Source organism: Nilaparvata lugens, chromosome 13, assembly GCF_014356525.2.
Source record: "Nilaparvata lugens isolate BPH chromosome 13, ASM1435652v1, whole genome shotgun sequence".
Lineage (NCBI taxonomy): Eukaryota > Metazoa > Arthropoda > Insecta > Hemiptera > Delphacidae > Nilaparvata > Nilaparvata lugens.
The window spans coordinates 9,997,128-10,020,942 of NC_052516.1; the positions used below are offsets into that span (position 1 = coordinate 9,997,128).

Here is a 23,815-nt window from a genome sequence, read left to right on the forward strand (position 1 = left end):
AAACAGAATAGGTTTTAAGTATAAATATAAATCTGTAAAAATAAATAATAACTATATAAAAATATATTTATATTCAAAAAGTAGCACCATAGAGAAACAATAGCTCAAGTAGATATCCCATGGTATAGGGCGTTTATGTCGCAACTTTTACTGTTATCTCAAGTCAATTACTGTCGATTATTGTAGATTTTTACTGTTTTGTTGGGGCGAGAGTGTATGAACGGCACAATATGAGAGACTACCAGCGTCACACAGCTTCACGGGAAAGAACTACGTGGACTATCGGCTTGAGATAACAGTAAAAGTTGCGACATAAACGCCCTATACCATGAGATATCTACTTATGCTATTGTTTCTCTATGGTAGCACTAATGAAAAAAAGACTAGATTCAAAGTGTTTGGTCAGAAAATTAGGAAAATCTTGTAAAGTGGAGAAAGCATAACCTATTTTCTGGACTATTTTAATGAATCAAAATTCGGGGGAGGAACAGTTTTGGGCTGTGCCTTTTCATCTTCCACCAAATTATTTTATCATCAATTATTGTGTATCATTGAATCAATAAAAGAATAGTTATAGATAGTAGTAGAGTGGGAGAGTAGATTAATGTATTTCTTTGAATCAATTAAAGAATAGTTATAGATAGTAGTAGAGTGGGAGAGTAGATTAAAGTATTTCATTGAATCAATAAAAAAAGAGTTATAGATAGTAGTAGAGTGGGAGAGTAGATTAAAGTATTTCATTGAATCAATAAAAAAAGAGTTATAGATAGTAGTAGAGTGGGAGAGTAGATTAAAGTATTTCATTGAATCAATAAAAAAAGAGTTATAGATAGTAGTAGAGTGGGAGAGTAGATTAAAGTATTTCATTGAATCAATAAAAGAATAGTTATAGATAGTAGTAGAGTGGGAGAGTAGATTATGTATTTCTTTGAATCAATTAAAGAATAGTTATAGATAGTAGTAGAGTGGAGAGTAGATTAAAGTATTTCATTGAATAATAAAAGAATAGTTATAGATAGTAGTAGAGTGGGAGAGTAGATTAAAGTATTTCATTGAATAATAAAAGAATAGTTATAGATAGTAGTAGAGTGGGAGAGTAGATTAATGTATTTCTTTGAATCAATTAAAGAATAGTTATAGATAGTAGTAGAGTGGGAGAGTAGATTAAAGTATTTCATTGAATTAATAAAAGAATAGTTATAGATAGTAGTAGAGTGGGAGAGTAGATTAAAGTATTTCATTGAATTAATAAAAGAATAGTTATAGATAGTAGTAGAGTGGGAGAGTAGATTAAAGTATTTCATTGAATTAATAAAAGAATAGTTATAGATAGTAGTAGAGTGGGAGAGTAGATTAAAGTATTTCATTGAATTAATAAAAGAATAGTTATAGATAGTAGTAGAGTGGGAGAGTAGATTAAAGTATTTCATTGAATTAATAAAAGAATAGTTATAGATAGTAGTAGAGTGGGAGAGTAGATTAATGTATTTCATTGAATTAATAAAAGAATAGTTATAGATAGTAGTAGAGTGGGAGAGTAGATTAATGTATTTCTTTGAATCAATTAAAGAATAGTTATAGATAGTAGTAGAGTGGGAGAGTAGATTAAAGTATTTCATTGAATCAATAAAAAAAGAGTTATAGATAGTAGTAGAGTGGGAGAGTAGATTAAAGTATTTCATTGAATCAATAAAAAAAGAGTTATAGATAGTAGTAGAGTGGGAGAGTAGATTAAAGTATTTCATTGAATCAATAAAAAAAGAGTTATAGATAGTAGTAGAGTGGGAGAGTAGATTAAAGTATTTCATTGAATCAATAAAAAAAGAGTTATAGATAGTAGTAGAGTGGGAGAGTAGATTAAAGTATTTCATTGAATCAATAAAAGAATAGTTATAGATAGTAGTAAAGTGGGAGAGAAGATTAAAGTATTTCATTGAATTAATAAAAGACTAGTTATAGATAGTAGTAGAGTGGGAGAGTAGATTAATGTATTTCTTTGAATCAATTAAAGAATAGTTATAGATAGTAGTAGAGTGGGAGAGTAGATTAAAGTAGTGTAGGTTAGAGTAGAGCCCAAAAGAATAAAATTCGTTTATTTGCCATAAAAGTAACTACCTAGTTGTTCTGTGAACAGTAGACCTCACGCAGTTTTCTCATCCACAAGTATCTGATGTCACCTGTTCTAGTTGATTCAGTTGAATCACAATTCACAGTTGAGTCATAATAGTTTACTCTTAGAAATGATTTTGAAGATGCTTTGAAAGTGATGGACTATAGTGAGATCCACGTTGTAATGGCGGTGTTTGATTAGCAATGGTATTGCTATCCTTGTCTATCATTTAACAAAGCGGATAGCGCTATCTCTTTCTCGCTTTGCTCTGTTGCCAGATCGTCTTTTAACAATGAAGAATTAATCATTAATTAACAAAATATTTCATCTTAATCATGAAAATCCATTATGAAATTATTGAAAATATAATTCATTGCTTAATAAAATATAATTGATTATTTTAAACGAGAATGAACAGTTAATATTACATCAATAAACCTGTATACGATACAGTTTATAGAAGGCATTGGCAAGACAGAGGTTTGGCAACGTTTCTCATATCTTTCGCCACCGCCATTATAACGTGGACCTATCTATAGTTTGAAATGAGAGGCAACATGGATGCCACCCGAAAGCAATTAATAGTATTAATAGCATCTAAATTTAAAAATCTACTTTGTGAGAATAATGAAGGAATGAAAATTTTGTGAAGTGAACAGCTACAAGACAACCTATTTTGGACTATATGTAATCCTATTATATTAAGTGAGCAATTTCTGTATTTATATATCTGGCTATTTATGTTTAAAGGATTTCGAAAACGGCTGTAACGATTTTCACGAACTTTGGAACATAGTAGGTTTATGATATAAAAATTCGATTGCACTAGGTCTCATCCTTGGGAAAACTCTCTGAACGACATTAAAAGGATAATTCATCCTTGGCTGAAACAGCTGAGACTTTCGTCGTCTGTGGATAGTAAAACAGTGAGTGAACGAGTGAGTATGTGAAAAATCAAAATATCGCATCCCCGAAATTCATAAGATGACGTACAGCCAGCTGTGAAATATAAACACAATCATTTTAGAGAATTGTGTTCTGTTTATCAATGAATAAAATTAACGAGCGAAGCTCGGTGCCTCGATAGTCTTATCTAAATTTGGGAGAGGAATAGCACAAGGTTACCTTATCATTTTGATGATAGTACTTATTGTATCAATCAATAAAGAATCAATATTTTTTGAGAACTCACTAGCTGTGGCAAGACAGACGACAACCAGCACCCAGAAGCTATAGAAAAGCAGCAGCAGAACGAATGAGAGGATGGGCTGCAGGTAGAGACTGGGCAGTGCACTCAGGCATTCTGACGCCTCCTTGAATAGATCGGCCAGGAAACTCAGGTTGCGTCGCATCGAGCATACTAGTAGTACTATCACAGCCTGAAACACCGTCAAACATTACAATTATTATACTTGATAGCATTTGAACAATTGTAACAAGACATTTATTTACATGCAATGCAATTGTTCAGTAATTTCCATCTGTAGACTGGCTGGCCGCTATGGTTTCGTATAAAATGAGCGCTGCTATCCAGAGATTGTCGGAGGGTGAGCATTCCTGACTGGCAATTAGGAGGTACCGGGTTAGATTCCCGGGCTGGCAAATAATTTTTGAATAGTAGCGCACATCGAATTTCCATCTAGCCGTTTACCATGTTGTCAATATTTGCAGTAGCAGAAGTCTTCTGGCTGATTTACAGTATTTAATTTGGATTTTCGTTTAAACATAATTATTTATTTACATCATTAATGTGAGGCATATTTAATATAAACACAATTTAAAGGTGCGAACAGATTTATGTGCCACAAACATGTGCATTTGCTTTTCATCAGCTTATGTTCATCTCATTAACAGAAACAATAAGATCCGTTTGCACAGTCAAAGCTTAAACTTAATTTAATCAGCTGGTGGCTCAAATTCAACATGAAACAAATTATAACAAACGAGACTTGATAAGGATTTAATCCAGTTTAAAATGAAATTTAGTTTAAAACTGTCTCTGTGCAAACGGCCCTAAGATATATATAACAAGAATAGTCTCCGCTGATGAAAAGTGAAATGAGCATTTCCATAGCGCATAAGTCTGTATGTACCTTAAAGAACAAGAAGTATTGTTCTTTTTCATGATTACTCTGTGCATAATGTACTTAATAATATTTTATACAAACGTAAAAAAGAACTATAATATGCGTACTATATGTATGTTATGAGAATAAAGTTTGATTTTAATTTGATTTGGACTTACTATTTGCTAACTTTCGGTAAATCTATAATAAAGGAAAGAACTGGCTTACGGGATAGGAAATCTATCACGCATCATCACGTCTCAACTACTCAACTGGTTATCTTGAAATTTTTCGTATAGATTATTCATCGACCGAATATTGATTGTTATAGGGCTATTTTCAATTCTTCAAGATTTCATTACACAAAGTTTTTAGTTTGTTAAGTTTTTAATTCGACCCTTACGGAGCATGGGTTACCTTCTAGTAAATAATAAAGAAGTATGAAATCATTTTCTCAACTACTTCAGTTTTTAGAATAATAAATTGTTTACAAAAAATTCAATGATATATAAATGAGTCATGAGTCATGCAATGTGAGGCGATCAAATAATTGTAGCCTACTGTATGAAGATGATAATTTACAAACTAAAGATGAAAACAGATAAACATGAAGCATACAGAAAGCGATTGAATTATTGTACTAAATAACATACACCCGGTTGCACAAAAGTCTGTTAACTTTTAACCCAGATTAAATGCCACGAGAACCAATCAGAGAAGCGTTCTTCTTAAGGTGCGTATAGATTTACGCGCCGCGAACATGAGCAATTCACTTTTAATCAGCTGATGCCAAGCTTTTTATATCTGTATCTTACCGTTTCTGTAAAAATGCAGATATAGTCAGCTGATTGAAAGTGAATTGCTCATGTTCTCCTTAAGGTGCGTACAGATTTACGCGCCGCGAACATGAGCAATTCACTTTTAATCAGCTGATGCCAAGCTTTTTATATCTGTATCTTACCGTTTCTGTAAAAATACAGATATAGTCAGCTGATTGAAAGTGAATTGCTCATGTTCGCGGCACGTATATCTGTACGCACCTTTAGAAAAACGCTTCTCTGATTGGTTCTCGTGGCATTTAATCTGGGTTAAAAGTTAACAGACTTTTGTGCAACCAGGCATAATCTACTTGTTAGTTGCAACGAAATAATGTACTTGTTAAATCGAAATAATCTACTAAAAAATAAAAATCAAACAACAAATACTAACTGTTATAACAGATGATATTATACCGTAAAGGAAAAAAGCTCGTTCATTTTGAATAGCTTCCTCAAGTAACAGTTCGCTTGGCGTATTATCGAGTTCCACTTTGATGTCGTAATACGTCCACCAAACTATCGTACAACCAACTGAATAAATCAAACAGAAATAAAATTAATTAAAAACAGAAAAGGACAATAAACAAGATAGAAAATTGAAACAAGAAATAACTCAAATTTAACTAAATAATAGAATAGAATAGAATAGAATAGAATAGAAAAATGCTTTTATTCTCCATTAAACTATAAATACACAATAAGTAAACACACATTTACGGCTTGATCACACGATCGCCAGCCGGAAAGTCAGAAAACATGAGATTGTGGAAAATACATAAATATGATCCAAGTGTATAGTAAAATACAGAAATTATACGAAATAATGATGAATCAAGTAGTCACACAGTAAGCAATACAATGTATAGTGTAATGATCTAGTCAGTAACGTGAGTGAATATACAATGAGAAAGGTTGAATCCTCAAATTGAAACCAACTCAAAATAAAAAACAAGACTTGAACTAAAATAAACAGAATGTTGAAGAGAGCAGAAAATAACAACTACAGGTGATACCAAAAATCAAGTAGTGACAAAGTAGCCAATGATAGCTCTACCAATTAAATTCCTGGGTGAGAACATGTCTGTAATTCCAGGCTTCTCTACAGTAAGAGGCTAGTTTCTTCCAATCTTTGCCGTTCATGTACATAGTAAACTCTTCCCTTGATTGTTCAACAACACCAAACCATTTCTTCCTCCATTCCTTCAAACAAGGGCATCGAGCAATGAAATGGAATACATCCTCAGCCTCCTTCAGATTGCACATCGAGCAAATATAGTTCCCATTAGCTACCCAAGGTTTATAGTTCAAATGGATTAGCTCACCCCTTGCCCTGAAAATCCACCTCATAACCCACATTTGGGTGTCCTTTCCAATGTATTTCTTGTCACTCAGCTCAAAATCGAGAGTCCTGTACAACGCATGAAACCGTCCCGCTCGTGCTTCACCTATAAATTTATTTCTGTGAAACATTTGCAGAACAGACAGTATGCTCTGGAAAGACTCCCTCCAACTTATCACGTTCTCCAAAGAAAGATTAATATTCAAGTTTACCCTATCACATACGACCTTCCACTCCCTGAACCAAAAGCACTTATCTCTTACTACTTGCTGAGCTAAAATTTTTGGTAGTCTTTCATCTTCCATTTTCATGATTTGTGAAATGTAATTAAAATGCAACCTGAGGCAGTATTCAAAGAGAGGAGTTAGTCCTGTTTCGATGAAGAGCATATAATTGGGCGTATTTATGGGTAGAGCAAACACTTTTTTGATGAAGAAGCGCTGCAGTTTTTCAATATTTTCGTACTGTTTACAACCCCATATTTGAGCCCCATAACATAAGACTGTCCTAGCGCATGCCTTAAATAATTTACATTTAGAAGAAAAGTCGACCCCATTACCATTCAGCATTCCTCCCCAAGCCAGATTCAAACCTAATTTTGCTTTAGACAGTTTATCACTCAGATGCTTTTCAAAACTAAGGGTGGGTGTCAGAACTACCCCCAAATATTTATATTCCTTCACGCATTCGATTCTCTCTCCCTTGTAGAACCATTTTTCGTACCTGCTCAATTTTCCTCCGTTTCTGAAAACCATTATTTTTGATTTATTCAGATTGACCTTCAAGTTCCACATTTCGCAATATCGTTCCAGATTATTTATCATATATTGGAGGCCAGTTGGAGAATCCGATAATATGGCAATATCATCCGCATATAGCAACACTCGAATCTTCATACCTGCGATTAACAACCCTCCCCCCAGCTCATCATGCAAGTCATTCATAAAAAGTGAAAAAAGCAACGGACTCAATAAACAACCCTGTCTTAAGCCTGACCTAGTCTCAAAACTTTGAGTCAGCCCCTCAGAGCACCAGACGCCAGCTGAAGTACTCGAATTATCATTTAATGCTTTAATAATATTTAACATTTTAGTTGATAATCCTAAACAACTTAGTTTGTAAAATAATGCTTTCCTATCAATAGAATCGAAAGCCGCTGAGTAATCGACGAAGAAACAATACAATTTACCTCTTTTTTTAGCTAATCTTAGACTCGCGATAGATGTCAATGAAAATATATTATCCATTGTTGAGTAGCCTTTACGGAATCCCGTCTGAAACTCATTTAGAATATTGTTTTCTTCGACCCACTGATTGAGTCTATTCAATATCAAACCCGCGAAAATCTTAAAAAAAGTTGTAAGAAAACTAATTCCTCTGTAGTTGCTCACTTCATCGCTAGCACCTTTCTTGAACAACGGAAAAATTATGGCGAACTTGAAACTACTTGGTACTCTGCCCAATGTGAAAATCATATTGAATAACTCTAGTAATTTATCTAGCATGACGTCTGGAGCATTTTTATAATACTCGAACGGTATTTGATCTTCTCCTGGAGCTTTATTATCTTTAACTGATCTCAATACATTTTTCAGCTCTTCCATAATAAAATCTGAGTCTAAGCGATTATTTACAATGTAATGTTCTGCGTATGAGCGTGGTAGTGCAAATAATTCAGGGTTAAGAAGGTCTCTGAAATAGTTCACCCAATCCTGAGGACTTATAGAGTTATTTACTATTCTAGGTTTTCTTTTTAATTTATTCATAGCCTGCCAAAAGACTTTGGGGTTTGAGGCTGACGAGATAGTGTTCAAAAGAGCTTTCTGATAACTTTGACGCTTTTCTTCACACAATTTTTTGAATTTATTTTTCTCACATATATACATTTCTCTCGCACAATCATTATTGATACGCCTATACAATCTCAAAAGAGATAACACCTTGTTTCGGGCTCTCCAACAATCATTGTCGAACCATTCTTGCTTTCTTTTGAACTTTGTTCGACCTTGACCGTTACCGAGAGATAGGCCTACTTCTCGAATTATTTCAGTAACAGTTTGGCATGCCAGCTCTACGTCTTCACCTATACACAAGCTATTTATCGACCGTCCTATCTTATCTCTGTACTTTTCTTCGCTTGCTCTATCCCATGACAATTTCGGAAGCAACGGTAAACACTGATAATCCTCAATAACTGTGTTCTCAACATCCAATATAACTTCTATTGGCAAATGATCGGAAAACGGCTGTGAAATCACTCTAAAATCTACAACATACTTGAAATAATCCATGAAAATCGCTGCAATATCATTGACAGAATTCCCCATACAACCTACAAACGTCATTTCCCCCTCCCTGTCCCCATCCATTCTTCCATTCAGTATTATATATCCCAGATCAGAGCACATATCTAAATATTTACGCCCTCTATTGTTGACGATAACGTCCTTGGAATTTCTCACTCTACTCAGCCTATTGATTGCGTGTGGCTCAATGTTGGACTTATCAGAAATTTTTTGTTCCTTACCTATACGTACATTCTTATCACCTACAACTAAAAATACCTCATCCGCATTTTGCAATAAAAAATTCTTAATTTCTAGGAATTCAACATCCCACTTATTACAGTTTATATAAACAGGAAGTATGTTCAAATAATTAGCATTGTCTATTTCAACAAGCACAATATGTTTACCATCTACATTTTTAAATTTTATTTTATTTTTAAAAGTGGAAACCTTTTTGATACCCAACACCATACCCCCACTAGCACGACCATAACGAGAGATCTTCTCTCCATAGCACCATACTAGTTCAAAATCATAAAGATAATCATTAACATAATCTACATCCTCCGCTATTATATGAGTCTCTGAAAATAAAATAATATCATAATCCGTTATGAAATTTAAAAAATCAGAATTTTTAACCTTTTGTTTTAGTCCACATACATTATAATATAGTATTTTTAGAAGATTTCTCTGACTCACAACGATGGACTGCTCGTCACACAGCGGTTGAGTAGTGGGAATTTCCTATACGCCTGACTCCTCCTTTAGACGAGATGCGAAGTTCGCCAGGTCCACACGCAGCATCGACTTCAGCTTGGCTATTCCATCCTCCTTTCCTGACATCAATTTCCAATCCGAAGACCAATAGAATTGAACTCCTTGAATTTTCAGGAAATCGAAACCCAGCCGAACATCGACTTCCGGCACCAACCTTGAAAGTTCTTTTTTCAGAGCCAAAAGTTTACTGCGCTTCACCCGCACCTCACTAGCATAGTCTCTATGAACCACAATATTGGTATTTTTGAGTTTTTTAACATTTCCAAAAATTTTATGAATGTCTTCATCTTTTGGAAAATGTGCAATAACTGTCTCTGTGCCTTTCCCCAGAAAATGTGCACGGTTGACGAAAATTTCTTCACTTATACCCAAGATGTTAGAACAAAAGTTTTTCACTTTAGTCGCACAGTCCACACCTTGTATACTTTGTATTCCTTTAAAAATTAAATTATTCCTTCTTGAGCGGCTTTCTAAATCAATCAGCTTGAGTTCAGTTTTTTCACATACCTTTTCCATCCTAATAAGTTTTTCCTTCAGCTGAGAGTTCTCCCTTTCTAAAGCACTCACTTTGTCCGATAGTTCTTTCATATCCTCCTTGGACGCTACGTTGCTTAGCTTACTGTCGAGAATTTCGCTGAACGACACCATCAATTGATTCAATGTCATCTCGCCCACCTTTGTATCCATGGTTTGTTTATTACACTTTTTCAACTCACTGTTCTCACCCGGTGATCCTCTTGGCCGTTTTTTAGTAACAAAATTCGAATTACTCATGAAAAACTGACTAGACACAACGTGGTAGAAACTACAAGAAGATGAGATTTTAGAAATGGAAAGACTCGACTTTTTGTACTCATATTACAAAAAGTTTTTAATCATTCAAGTGTTGTTCTTTCCTGATCATATTCATATGATTTGTAATTGTATTAACAAATAAATAAAATAAATTAAACTGTTCAGAAAATACTCAAATACAATAGAAAATTTATAGATAAAAAGTTGAAATGATTCCAAGAGAAATAAATATAATATTTAACATTTAGGGCCGGTTTCCGAGCTCGGGATTTAGCTAAGTCCTAGACTTTAAACAGCTGGAGTCAGAAAATTGGTTTTCCAAAACGAGGCGTAGTCGCAGTCATTGTCATAGTCACGTTTGAATTAAATTTCAAAAAACTAGAAATTTGAACACAAAATAAAATAAAGAGAAAATAGTGTAAAGTTTCGGCTATTTTGAATTATTTAGGAATGTCTAATTTCGTCAAGGAGAAACGTTTCCAATTATTATAGAAATGAGAAAATAAAAACTACGACTAGGTACTGTTATAAAAGCTGCAACTACGCCCCGTTTTGGAAAGCCAATTTTCTGACTCCAGCTGTTTAAAGTCTAGGACTTAGCTAAATCCCGAGCTCGGAAACCGGCCCGAGCCGGTTATAAAATATATTGAATATTTTATAAATATAATACAACTGCAAGATAAAATGGAGTTGAGAAGTGCTACACACACACACATAAGTAATACACGAACAAGTCAATCCTTGAATGTAACAAGAAGCAGACTCCACAAGACAGATCAAACTAATGCCGCAATCAAAATTATGAATAGACTGCCCTTTCAAATAAGACAACTTAATTACAAAAGGTTTAGAAACGTGTTATTAGAAAAATTTCTCGTAAATAATCCCTTCTACTCTGTCAAAGAATATATGGAGAAAAATTATATCCAAGGGATTTTGAAATGAATTAAAATAAAGTATATTTTTGAATAATGTGTATTATTGTATATTATGATCTGTATGTAAAGTATATTTGAATTTGAGTCCAATGTACTGTGACTGTTTATTGTAGTGTTTTATTGTGTTGTATTGTATTGTGTTGACTGGCCTATATGTGAAATATTGTGATTTACTATTGAGGCTAATAGAAATTAATATTCTATTCTATGACACATCTTCAAAGCAGAGTTCAAAGCAGAGAAAGGTCGAGAGACAATACTATGTTACTTTAGTTATTAATTGCATGCAATCAATAGTTCATTTTAATAGTGCATAAAAATTGCGTTCAATGAGGCATGCAATTAATAGTCCACACAGCAGCTGATTTTTCACCAAGTTACATCGAGATATTGCATTGCATGCGTCACGGCATGCAATTTATAATCCACTCGACAGCTGATTAATGATGAATAATTCTATAGTCTGATTTTTACTCTAATATTGGCATATGAAGGAAGCTCCTTTTCCTTTTATATTATCCTTTTAAATTCAAAATTTCCAAAAACCTTGTATATACGTCGACGCGCAATTTAAAAAGGAACATACTTGTCAAATTTCATAAAAATCTATTGCTGCGTTTCGCCGTAAATGCGCAACATATAAACATTTAAACATAAAGAGAAAATAGTGTAAAGTTTCGGCTATTTTGAATTATTTAGGAATGTCTAATTTCGTCAAGGAGAAACGTTTCCAATTATTATAGAATGAGAAAATAAAAACTACGACTAGGTACTGTTATAAAAGCTGCAACTACGCCCCGTTTTGGAAAGCCAATTTTCTGACTCCAGCTGTTTAAAGTCTAGGACTTAGCTAAATCCCGAGCTCGGAAACCGGCCCGAGCCGGTTATAAAATATATTGAATATTTTATAAATATAATACAACTGCAAGATAAAATGGAGTTGAGAAGTGCTACACACACACACATAAGTAATACACGAACAAGTCAATCCTTGAATGTAACAAGAAGCAGACTCCACAAGACAGATCAAACTAATGCCGCAATCAAAATTATGAATAGACTGCCCTTTCAAATAAGACAAGTTAATTACAAAAGGTTTAGAAACGTGTTAGAAAATTTTCTCGTAGATAATCCCTTCTACTCTGTCAAAGAATATATGGAGAAAAAATTATATCCAAGGGATTTTGAAATGAATTAAAAATAAAGTATATTTTTGAATAATGTGTATTATTGTATATTATGATCTGTATGTAAAGTATATTTGAATTTGAGTCCAATGTACTGTGACTGTTTATTGTAGTGTTTTATTGTGTTGTATTGTATTGTGTTGACTGGCCTATATGTGAAATATTGTGATTTACTATTGAGGCTAATAGAAATTAATATTCTATTCTATGACACATCTTCAAAGCAGAGTTCAAAGCAGAGAAAGGTCGAGAGACAATACTATGTTACTTTAGTTATTAATTGCATGCAATCAATAGTTCATTTTAATAGTGCATAAAAATTGCGTTCAATGAGGCATGCAATTAATAGTCCACACAGCAGCTGATTTTTCACCAAGTTACATCGAGATATTGCATTGCATGCGTCACGGCATGCAATTTATAATCCACTCGACAGCTGATTAATGATGAATAATTCTATAGTCTGATTTTTACTCTAATATTGGCATATGAAGGAAGCTCCTTTTCCTTTTATATTATCCTTTTAAATTCAAAATTTCCAAAAACCTTGTATATACGTCGACGCGCAATTTAAAAAGGAACATACTTGTCAAATTTCATAAAAATCTATTGCTGCGTTTCGCCGTAAATGCGCAACATATAAACATTTAAACATAAAGAGAAATGCAAAACAGTCGACCTGAATCTTGGACCTCACTTCGCTCGGTCAATGAACTTTTCAACTATTCAGAAGATAATTCTTAACTACAGTGATTATTTTTTGTGATGAACTAATACATGATAGATAATTTTCGCAAATATTTTGACTTACTGAGTGCAAGGAATGTCATAGCGAGGATGTAATGCCATGTGGCGTACAGGTCACCCAAAACTTGTTCGACAAAGTCCCAGCTGTTTAGCAGATCAAATACACCGTGCACTATATTCTTCACAGGCTCCACTATTGTCACGGGTACACATCGGTTCATAATGGGAGTACTGAATAAAAGAAAGAATATATTACAACTAATTTTCATAAAATGATAATCTGATGAATTGACAATGAATATTACGAATATGAGATGATTTACAACAACCCTTATAGTCCGTACAAATTTACTTCGGACTTGGAAGAATATGCAGCGCAGAGAAGTGGAGTGATATCAGCCAATTACAGTGATTGATAGAGCCATTTAGGTAGAAGCGCAGTTGCCAATTTGTCAGTCGTGTGACTGCTTTCAGACAGGAAACTTCGCATGTGTAGCATGAGCACCTGAACAGTCACTAGAAGTTGGAGAACGCTGGCCGCTTCAAAACGGCAACATCGCGCCTCTGTATCCCTCCCGCTGTATGCTTCTCTGCTGCGCATGTCCATTCCAAGTAAGAAGTAATTTTGTACAGAGTATAACTGCTTCAATTTCTAACCAGTTATACTCAAAAAGGAGTACTGCAAACAAAGCAAATTAAAATTACAACCAAGAATTTATAAATATAATTTTATTGGATATTGACAATGATAGAATATATTTCAATCTATAATACAATGAAGGGAAGAATTGGCTTACACACGTACGGGATAGGAAATTCACGAAACACACCGGTTCATAATGGGAGTATTGCAAACAAAGCAAATTAAAATTAGAACCAACAATTTATAAGAAGGATGTGATTTGTAATTGACAATGATAGAATACATTTCAATCTATAACACAATGCAAGAAAGAATTGGCTTATACACGTACGGGATAGGAAATTCACGAACGACGCATCATCACGTCTCAACTACTCAACTGATTAACTTGAAATTTTGCATATTGATTCTCAATTTACCGAGGATGGTTATAGGCCTAAATTGAATCCTCCAACATTTCAGTACTTCAAGTTTTCAGTTTGTCAAGTTTTTAATTAGACACTTTCGGAGCACGATAATAGAGGTGCTAGTATGATAATAAAGATGTTTCAAATTTTGCAAACAAAGCAAATGTAAATTACAACACTGATTATTGTCCATAAATTAATAATGTGATGAATTTATAATTATTGAAAATACACATTACACATTATGAGATGATTAAAAAAGCCCTGAACTTCTTCAATTCCGAACCATTTATCCTCAAAAAGGACAAAGGAATTGAATTGCTGCCTTTATTAAATTCTAGGGTGGGACGTCCACTAGAACCGTTTTCGTCCGAACTAGCATCGGCCGAAAACTACCGAACGCGACCGAACGATCCCCCAACAAAGAAAGGAATAGATGCTCGTCCACTGCAACAGGTTCATACGGCCGTGCAAGGACCAAAGAGATTAGAGCTTAGATCAAGGAGAGCCGACCCCAAATAATGGGAAAAAGGCGAGTAGGAAGAAGAAGGGAAATACTGCAATTATAACGTGGACCTCAACATACATCATTGGTTCATGATGGTCATGGTTTAAATATATTTATCACAGATAAATATATTCAATCTTTTGAAAGCCAGCAGTACAAAGTTCAGTTCAACTTTTATCAGTGAAACAGAGACTGATTAGAGTTTGGAAGTTTGTTTCTCACCTTTTTTTGACAGGTAAAAGCGGACAAGGTCCATAAGCTGAGCTGACAAGAAGGGACTCATTGAGACCGTGTAGAGAGTCCTTATTTTCGCCCAACAAATCAAAGTCATACCTGTGAAAATTGAAAAAAAAAACATGAATTAAATAAGAAAATGAGTCGTTTATGTTCCAAATTTCAAGCCTACTGAAGCCTACCGATTACTGTAGATGAACCTACTGTGTATTATTACTGTTTTGTTGAGGTTGATTGATTGATTGAGTACTTTATTTATGTAGATTACACTATATACTGGCTTATACACTTATATACAATAGCTTACAATACAGCAAAATTATAGATGAATTTACATAATATAGACTAAGAAAATAATTATTGAACTGTATATGATATGTAAAAGCAATTTGTAATATAATAACTATAGATAATTATATTGTTATGCATCTACACAAATTGGCGGAGCTTTGGACATATCAATGTCCATTCTTCGGAAAGAATATTAAAAATATCCTTCCCACTAACTTTCTCTACCAAAAAAAGAGAGGTGAGAGAGTAATAACGGCACAGTATGAGATACTACCAGCGTCACTAGCTTCATGAAAAAAATTATTTGGTAAGTAGTTACTATCATAGAGAAAAGATACATAGCATAAGAAGATTTTCCATGGTTTGTAGAATTCATTCAAAGTTAGGGAGTTTTGTATCAAATTATGGTGTTGTGTATCAAGAGCATATGGCACTGTATAATATTGTGTTGATACTGTATCATGTTTGGTGATACAGTATCATTTCTTGGTAACACTGTATCATTTCTGGTGATACCATAGAGAAAAGATAGCTTAAGAAGGTATCCCATGATATAGGGCGTTTATGTTTCAAATTTCAAGCCGATTTTTGTTAACTCAAGCCGATTTCTGTCTATTATTACTGTTTTGTTGGGGTGAGGGTGTAAGAACGGCACAGTGTGAGAGACTACCAGCGTCACATAGCTTCATGTAAAAGAACTACTAGGACTATCGGCTTGAGTTGACAGTGAAATTTGGAACTTATATGACCTAAACCATAAGATATCTTCTTATGCTATATTTTCTCAATGGTAGGCATTTATCATCCGCTCTATCTATATATATAAAAGCGAAATGGCACTCACTCACTGACTGACTGACTGAATGACTGACTCACTCACTCACTCGCAGAACTAAAAATCTACTGAACCAAAAACGTTCAAATTTGGTAGGTATATTCAGTTGGCCCCTTAGAGGCGCACTAAGAAATCTTTTGGCAATATTTTAACTCTAAGGGTTGTTTTTAAGGGTTTAAAGTTCGTCTTTTAGCATGTATATTCTTCTTCTCCCAATCTCTTAATTATAATTTAAATTTCCATATCATATGTTACTATAGAACTATAATCTAGAGAGAGTACCTCTTCGAAACAGTTGTTAACTGGCAACTAAATAAATATTTTGTCAGGTTGGCATTAAGTTGAGTTGACTTTGTTAGGTTGGTACCAAGTTGAAGATTTAAATGCATTTATCGCGGAAAAATTGATTGGGCACTGCTACTTCAATCCTGGGAATATTATATTACTAGCCGTCAGGCTCGCTTCGCTCGCCATATCCGTTTAGCCAGACGTTTAATCTGGACCCTCGACTGGATTGTCCTAACATATGATAAAAATGCTCAAATGAAAAATGCAGGCGAACGAAGCGAGCCTGCTGATCTTATTCATGGACGATCCAGTCGGGGGTCCAGGGGGCGGAGCCCCCTTGCTAGACGGATATGGCGAGCGAAGCGAGCCTGACGGCTAGTATAAGGATATATTTGACATAAATAGAAATAAAAAAATATAGAAATGAAAATCTCAATACTACCGTTTTTTGAATTATTTTATCACAACATGTTTCAACATTGATGCCATTTTCAAGTGATATGAAGTAAATAATCAAAAAAGTGTACTGAGATTTTTTTCTATTTATATTACAAGTAGCCCTATACAGATAAGAGATATATTTGACATTGATGGTGTATACAATAAGTAACCCATAGCTCTTTCTCTATTCAGATTTTCTGCCACCTCAACCAATCATCCATTTTTTATTAGTAATACTACTCATCTCTCTTCATTTCATTCATTCTCTATCTCGCACTTGAATCCAAGCAGCGCCAGCTCCAAAAGAAGTCCTCTTCTAGAGAAGACTTTATTCTATAGTGAATAAATAATAATATTCATTTAATTATTTTTCCATTTTTACAAAAACATTAAGGACCGGTTTCCGAGCTCGGGATTTAGCTAAGTTCTAGACTTTAAACAGCTGGAGTCAGATGATTGGCTTTCCAAAACGGGGCGTAGTCGCAGTCATTGTCATAGTCACGTTTGAATTAAATTTCGAAAAACTAGAAAATTGAACACTAAATAAAATAAAGAGAAAATAGTGTGAAGTTTCAGCTATTTTGAATTATTTACGAATGTCTAATTTCGGTAAGGAAAAACGTTTCCAATTATAGAAATGAGAATATAAAAACTACGACTGTTATAAAGCTGCGACTACGCCCCGTTTTGGAAAGCCAATTTTCTGACTCCAGCTGTTTAAAGTCTAGGACTTGGCTAAATCCCGAGCTCGGAAACCGCCCCTTAGAGTAATGATAGAATTAATTATGTTGATTAGCATTTGAACGAATGCAATCTCTAATTTATTTCCATCTGTAATAGTGAGGTCCACGTTATAATGGCAGTGTTTGATTATAATAATAATAATAATAATAATAAATGTTTATTTCCCAAAAAACTAAAACTACAACATCAATTACAAAAATATTAGATAAATTACAATATTACATACAATAGTTAGTTACAAAAGATTCTTATAATGTGTTCTCTACTTGTTTAGTTTTTCTGTGTGGAAATTGACCTACTCCACTATGGCGTACCATGTTCTAGAGTAGGTTTTGTTAGTTTTTTGTGTGTATTATCAATTAGTTAGTATTTAGTAAGTCATTAGGTGGTTAGTTGTTATTTGAAATAATGTTTTCTATGTTCTGTCTTCCTTTGCTCATCAACCAATTGTGTACTATTGCTTTGAACTTTCTAGGAAGATTAATCTGTTTAAAGTTTGCAGGAATTAGATTATATAATTTTGGTGCTAAATGATTGAAATGTCTCTGGTATAGTGCCTTCCTTGCAACACTGGTGATGAGAAGATTCCTGTATCTGGTGTTGTGGTTGTGGTTTCTAGTTTGAAATGTTGTTGGGTTCTTGTGTAATCTGCATAGTATCTCCTTGGAGTAAAGCTGTCTTGCATCCATCACGTCAAACTCATTGAATTAGCAATGGTATTGCTACCCTTGTCTATCATTCAACAAAGCGAATAGCGCTATCTCTTCCTCGCTTTGCTTTGTTGCCAGATCGTCTTTTAACAATGTAGAATAGATAATTAATTAACAAAATATTTCAACTTAATTATGTAAATTCATTATGAAAATATAATTTCTTTCTTAATAAAATATAATTTATTGTTTTAAACGAGAATGAACAGTTTATATTACATCAATAAACCTGTATCATCTACCGTCCATAGAAGGCATTGACAAGACAGAGATTCGGCAATGTTTTTCTCCTATCTTTCTCTACTGCCATTATAACGTGAACCTCACTATAGTTGTATTTCTCAAAGTGAGAGTAGCCTTCCCCCCACTATTTTTCCTTGTTCTTGTCTTTGCTGCTAATATTTCATTCATAATGTGGCAATCAGTTTCTGGTTCATTAATTAACATTCCCACCCCACCACTATCCATTCTTGTTCTTGTATTTGTGTGAACTGTTTACTGTAGTTAATATTACATCAATAAACCTGTATCAGATACCGTCCATATAAGGTATTGACAAGACAGAGGTTCGGCAATGTTTTTCTCCTATCTTTCTTCACTGTCATTATAACGTGGACCTCACTATATCCTTGTCTATCATTCGACAAAGCAGATAGCACTATCCCTTTCAGAGTGTGTACTACCTAATTTTATCCTAATTCTAAAAATTAATAGAATATACTAGAATAATTTACTATCACCATACGTTATCTAACATAGAATAGTTTCAATTTCAACAATCCCAGGAAAACAACAACATGCTAATAAATAATGAGGATAATTCAAGCTTAATTACTGGCATTTTCACATCTGCTTGATGGCGTGACAAAACTGATAAATTGACACAATTTTCGTCAAACTCCGATCAATAAATTTACAAAAAAAAAATTATCAAATGACAGCTTATTTATCGAATAGTTCACGTTTGAAGTAATTATGAGCGCTTGGTTTGAGACAAGATTACAAGCAATAGTGACACACTATTTATCCTTGATAATATTAACGTCAACTTTTAATCTATTTTCCGGTAAATTTTAGTTGGTGCATAGAATTTAAATTTATTGGTAAATTCTCTGCTTTGCATAGGTTGAATGGGAGGCAATGACATTATTTATATGATATTGCTGATAGTTTAAAGTGAATATCGGTATAGCGACAACATACTTTTACTCCTCTATTTTTGAATTGTTTTGAACATTGTTACGCAGAAATGGAGTCAAATTTATTATTGACCGAGCGAAGTGAGGTCTAAGATGCAAGTCGACGGTTTGGCATTTCTCTTTATGTTTAATTGACCGAGCGAAGTGAGGTCTAAGATTCAAGTTGACGGTATTTCTCTTAATATTTAAATGTTCATATGTTGCGCATATCGTCGGTCGATATTTCTCTTAATATTTAAATGTTCATATGTTGCGCATTTACGGCGAAACGCGGTAGTAGATTTTCATGAAATTTGACAGGTATGTTCCTTTTTAAATTGCGCGTCGACGTATATACAAGGTTTTTGGAAATTTTGCATTTCAAGGATAATATAAAAGGAAAAAAGAGCCTCCTTCATACGCCAATATTGGAGTAAAATCAGACTTATAGAATTATTTATCATAAATCAGCTGTCGAGTGGATTATAAATTGCATGCAATGACGCATGAAAATGTACGGTATCTTTCCATAAACGAAAGTAAACAGTTGACTATAATACTACCCGTTCAAAAACATCAAACATCTTGAAAATGTATCTTTCCATCAACGTTGTGGACAGTTGCAGCCAGACCTGCTAACAGCGCTCACACTCACATTCCGGGACGAAACGTCACGGTACGATAGGACAGAAAGCTCTATGTTTATTTAGGATTTTTTCTAGACATTTGAAATTGATAAATTATTTATTAATTTTTGAGAAACATAACAACAGGTCAATGTAACTTACTGAGCGCGAGGTCTACTGTTTCTCAGAACTACTAGTTACATACCTGCACAATTTAGAACCAGTTTCTTTGTAGAAGCTTCTTAGATCGTCCAATGTTAGCAGATCTCTATCAGGACATTTTTCAACACATATATCCATCGATTGACCGACATTGGCCATATTGAAAAATAATAAGTACCTGAAACAAGAAAATTGAGAAATTAATGGAATATATTACGGAAAATTCAGTAAATTCGCTTGATTTTCAGTAATTATCTTACATGGATTTTAATTTCAATTACATTTGAGAGTCTACAATAAATTGCGGACTGAGCTCAGAATCATCGATGTCGTAAGACAGTTCAGGTGGAGCTTGAGGGAGATATTGGTTTGGAGGATTGTTTCCAGCTGTTTGGATGAATAATTCGACTTTTCAATCACGTACTTTATTTTGTTTTCTCATATAGAGACTTTGTTGTTATATAATTTTATAAAACTTTTTTGACATGTCACATACTACTGAGCAATGCTCCATTATGTATTGTTTATCGTGATTCAATAAATTCTATTCTATTCTAACGTTTGTGTAATAATAAAGGATATTACCAAATTCAGTGAAGTCGCATGTTCTTCTATTTTTTTTCTATTGATTACGTCTTGGGGACCCCAGGATGGAGTATAAGACAAGTCAATATACCATATAATATGCATATGTAATATATATACACATATGGTTTGAATATAACTCGCAGTATTTACCTAAGTAAAAAGGCTGTCCAGTTTATTTATAAATAACATAGTAAATACTGTGTATTCAAACACACAGAATGTCAAGACTTTGAAACAACAAACCCAGATATTCAGATCGAAAGGAACTCTTGGATACTATAAAATGTTCCATCGACTAAAAACTTTTTTAGTTGATTCTTGAATATTTTTTTACTTTCCTGATTTTTCAATGTATTTGGTAGTTTATTATAAAATACCCTACCAATATAGCTAGGCTTTTTCTCAAAAAGTCTGCTATCATGGCTTTCTAGATAATAATCGGCTCTATGTCGTGTATTGTGATCATGACTATTAAAATTTTGGGTTATACTGTTCATTTTCACATACAAGATTGTTTCATAAAGATACAAAGAGGTTACTGTTAGCAGTCCAAGTCTTTTGAATAAAGGCCTGCATGACTCCAGTCTATCATCAATTTATACCTTCCATACACCTAATAGCCCTTATCCTGAAAACTGGTTCTGTTTAGATGTGTTACCCCAAACTAAATCTAACATAGATTTCAATTTCAATCATTGCATTTTGAATGTTTGAATCATAAGGGATATCATCAACAGAATATAAATCATTGAACGAGCTAAGCGAGTTCCTACTGATGACTAGATGCTTGATTAGTAGACCATTTGTATGTTCGACAATTACTTTTGATTGCTTCCATCAATCAACTTCAACACATACTCTTTGAACAATTATACAGATCAAGTTCGTTGGCCAACGAAATTGTCTCACTCCTCTGTTTTTTTTTTCAATGATATAACATGATAACATTGAAACTGCATTAGAGAAACATTTGTAGTAATTTATAATCACAAATCAGCGAGTTTGGACTATTTGTCTTGACTTTCAACCTCTTTCAGTTAGACTTGGGAGAGCTAACAGAATATCAGCGGCATTTTGAGCGAGTTCTCCAGCCCGGGGAACTCACTATAGTGAGGTCCACGTTATAATGGCAGTGGATAGAGATAGAAGGACAGCGTTGCCTATAATCTGCCTTAATTAATTACAGTATATTTCTACATCGACAAAAACAGATTTGGCATCGTTGTGGAGCTAGAAAAGGATAGTACTACCTGCTTTGTCGAATGATAGACAAGGATAGCAACATCAACGTTAATCAAATACTGTCATTATAACGTGGACCTCACTATAGTAAAGCTCTGAACTATGTTATTATTGAATAAATATTGCATGAGTTAAGAGAAAGAATGAGATCATAGATTTTAAAATTCATAGATTGGTTGGCTATATTTCAAGCTCAATTATTGCTAGCAGGTAATCCGTGCTCCATAAGGGTCGAATTAAAAACTTGACGTACTGAAATCTTGAAGATTGAAAATTAAGAATCAATATGCAAGATTTCAAGTTAATCAGTTCAGTAGTTGAGACGTGATGATGCGTCATTCGTGAATTTCCTATCCCCGTAATAAGTCAATTCGTTCCTTTATTATATTTGACCGAGCGAAGTGAGGTCTAAGATTCAAGTCAACGGTTTGGCATTTCTCTGAATGTTTAAATGTTTATATGTTGCGCATTTACGGCGAAACGCGGTAATAGATTTTCATGAAATTTGACAGGTATGTTCCTTTTTTAATTGCGCGTCGACGTATATACAAGGTTTTGGAAATTTTGCATTTCAAGGATAATATAAAAGGAAAAAGGAGCCTCCTTCATACGCCAATATTAGAGTAAGAATCAGACTATAGAATTACTCATCATAAATCAGCTGACAAGTGATTACACAGATGTGTGGAGAAGCCAGTCTATTGCTGTATTTCCATAAGGTCTATAGTTTCTATCAGGTACTTGTGGATTAGAATACTGCGTGAGGGCTACTGTTTACAGAACTACTAGTATAGATAGATTACTCTGTTGTATATCCATATTTTTTCACTATTAAAATTAAACTTGAATTTTAAAAAACTTTTGAAGTGAAAATGCACTTACTTTTTGTATAGTGACGATCGTTTCGACCTGTTGTTGGTCATCATCAGACTGTGGGAATTCACTCAGATGACAAGGCTATATGATGACACATAGCCTTGTCATCTGAGTGAATTCCCACAGTCTGATGATGACCAACAACAGGTCGAAACGATCGTCACTATACAAAAAGTAAGTGCATTTTCACTTCAAAAGTTTTTTAAAATTCAAGATAGATTACGGTGGAGTATGAGCCATCAGTATTCATTGCAACCTACGTAAATGGAGAAATCTAATATAATCTAGAATCTACCAACACTTACTTCTTCGACGTCATATTGAGTCCGGTGAGTGAAAAATTGCCAATTTTCTCATTATATTCGGCGCCACAAGTGTTTCCAAAGCTGTCATATCCGTTTACCAACCGCCTTGGGTTGCCATACGCCAAAGCGAATCCAGCTATCATTATCTGTCAGAAACCATAGATTCAGTTAGAAACTGTTTCTGTTTCAGAAACTTTACAGACTTTTACATAGATTGATATACAACGTTAAACACAAAAATATTCAATTTTCAATGAATACCTACCTAAGTTAAGACATGCTTTCTGAAAATATCTGTTGCAAGACATATATTCTGTTAGAAACTGTTTCAGTTTCAGAAAGTTTACAGACTTTAATACAGATTGATATACAACATTTCAACACAAAAACATACAATTTTGTATAAAAACCTGAATTAAGACAAGCTTTCCAACAATATCTGTTGCAAGACATCGATTCTGTTAGAAACTGTTTCAGTTTTAGAGACTTTACAGACTTTTACACAGATTGATATACAACATTTCAACACAAAAATATACTATTTTCTATAAAAACCTGAATTAAGACATCCTTTCCAACAATACCTAATGCAAAACATAGATTCAGTTGGAAACTGCAAAACTTGGTTCGAATCAAAGATATTTAATAAGCAATATTTTTTAAAGATAT

General features: G+C 33.8%; 1 protein-coding gene across 1 annotated transcript in view; it reads right to left on the minus strand.

Annotated features, from left to right (window-relative positions):
* LOC111056349 (choline transporter-like 1) overlaps positions 1-23,815 on the minus strand; it is a 41,860-nt gene that overhangs the window by 10,322 nt on the left and 7,723 nt on the right. The window contains exons 5-11 of the mRNA XM_039440340.1: positions 23,147-23,292; positions 20,179-20,313; positions 14,849-14,959; positions 13,133-13,299; positions 9,377-10,135; positions 5,386-5,525; positions 3,303-3,489 (exon numbers count right to left, since the gene is read on the minus strand). Coding sequence (XP_039296274.1) covers positions 3,303-3,489; positions 5,386-5,525; positions 9,377-10,135; positions 13,133-13,299; positions 14,849-14,959; positions 20,179-20,313; positions 23,147-23,292 — 1,645 coding nt within the window. The remainder of the gene's footprint in view (positions 1-3,302; positions 3,490-5,385; positions 5,526-9,376; positions 10,136-13,132; positions 13,300-14,848; positions 14,960-20,178; positions 20,314-23,146; positions 23,293-23,815) is intronic.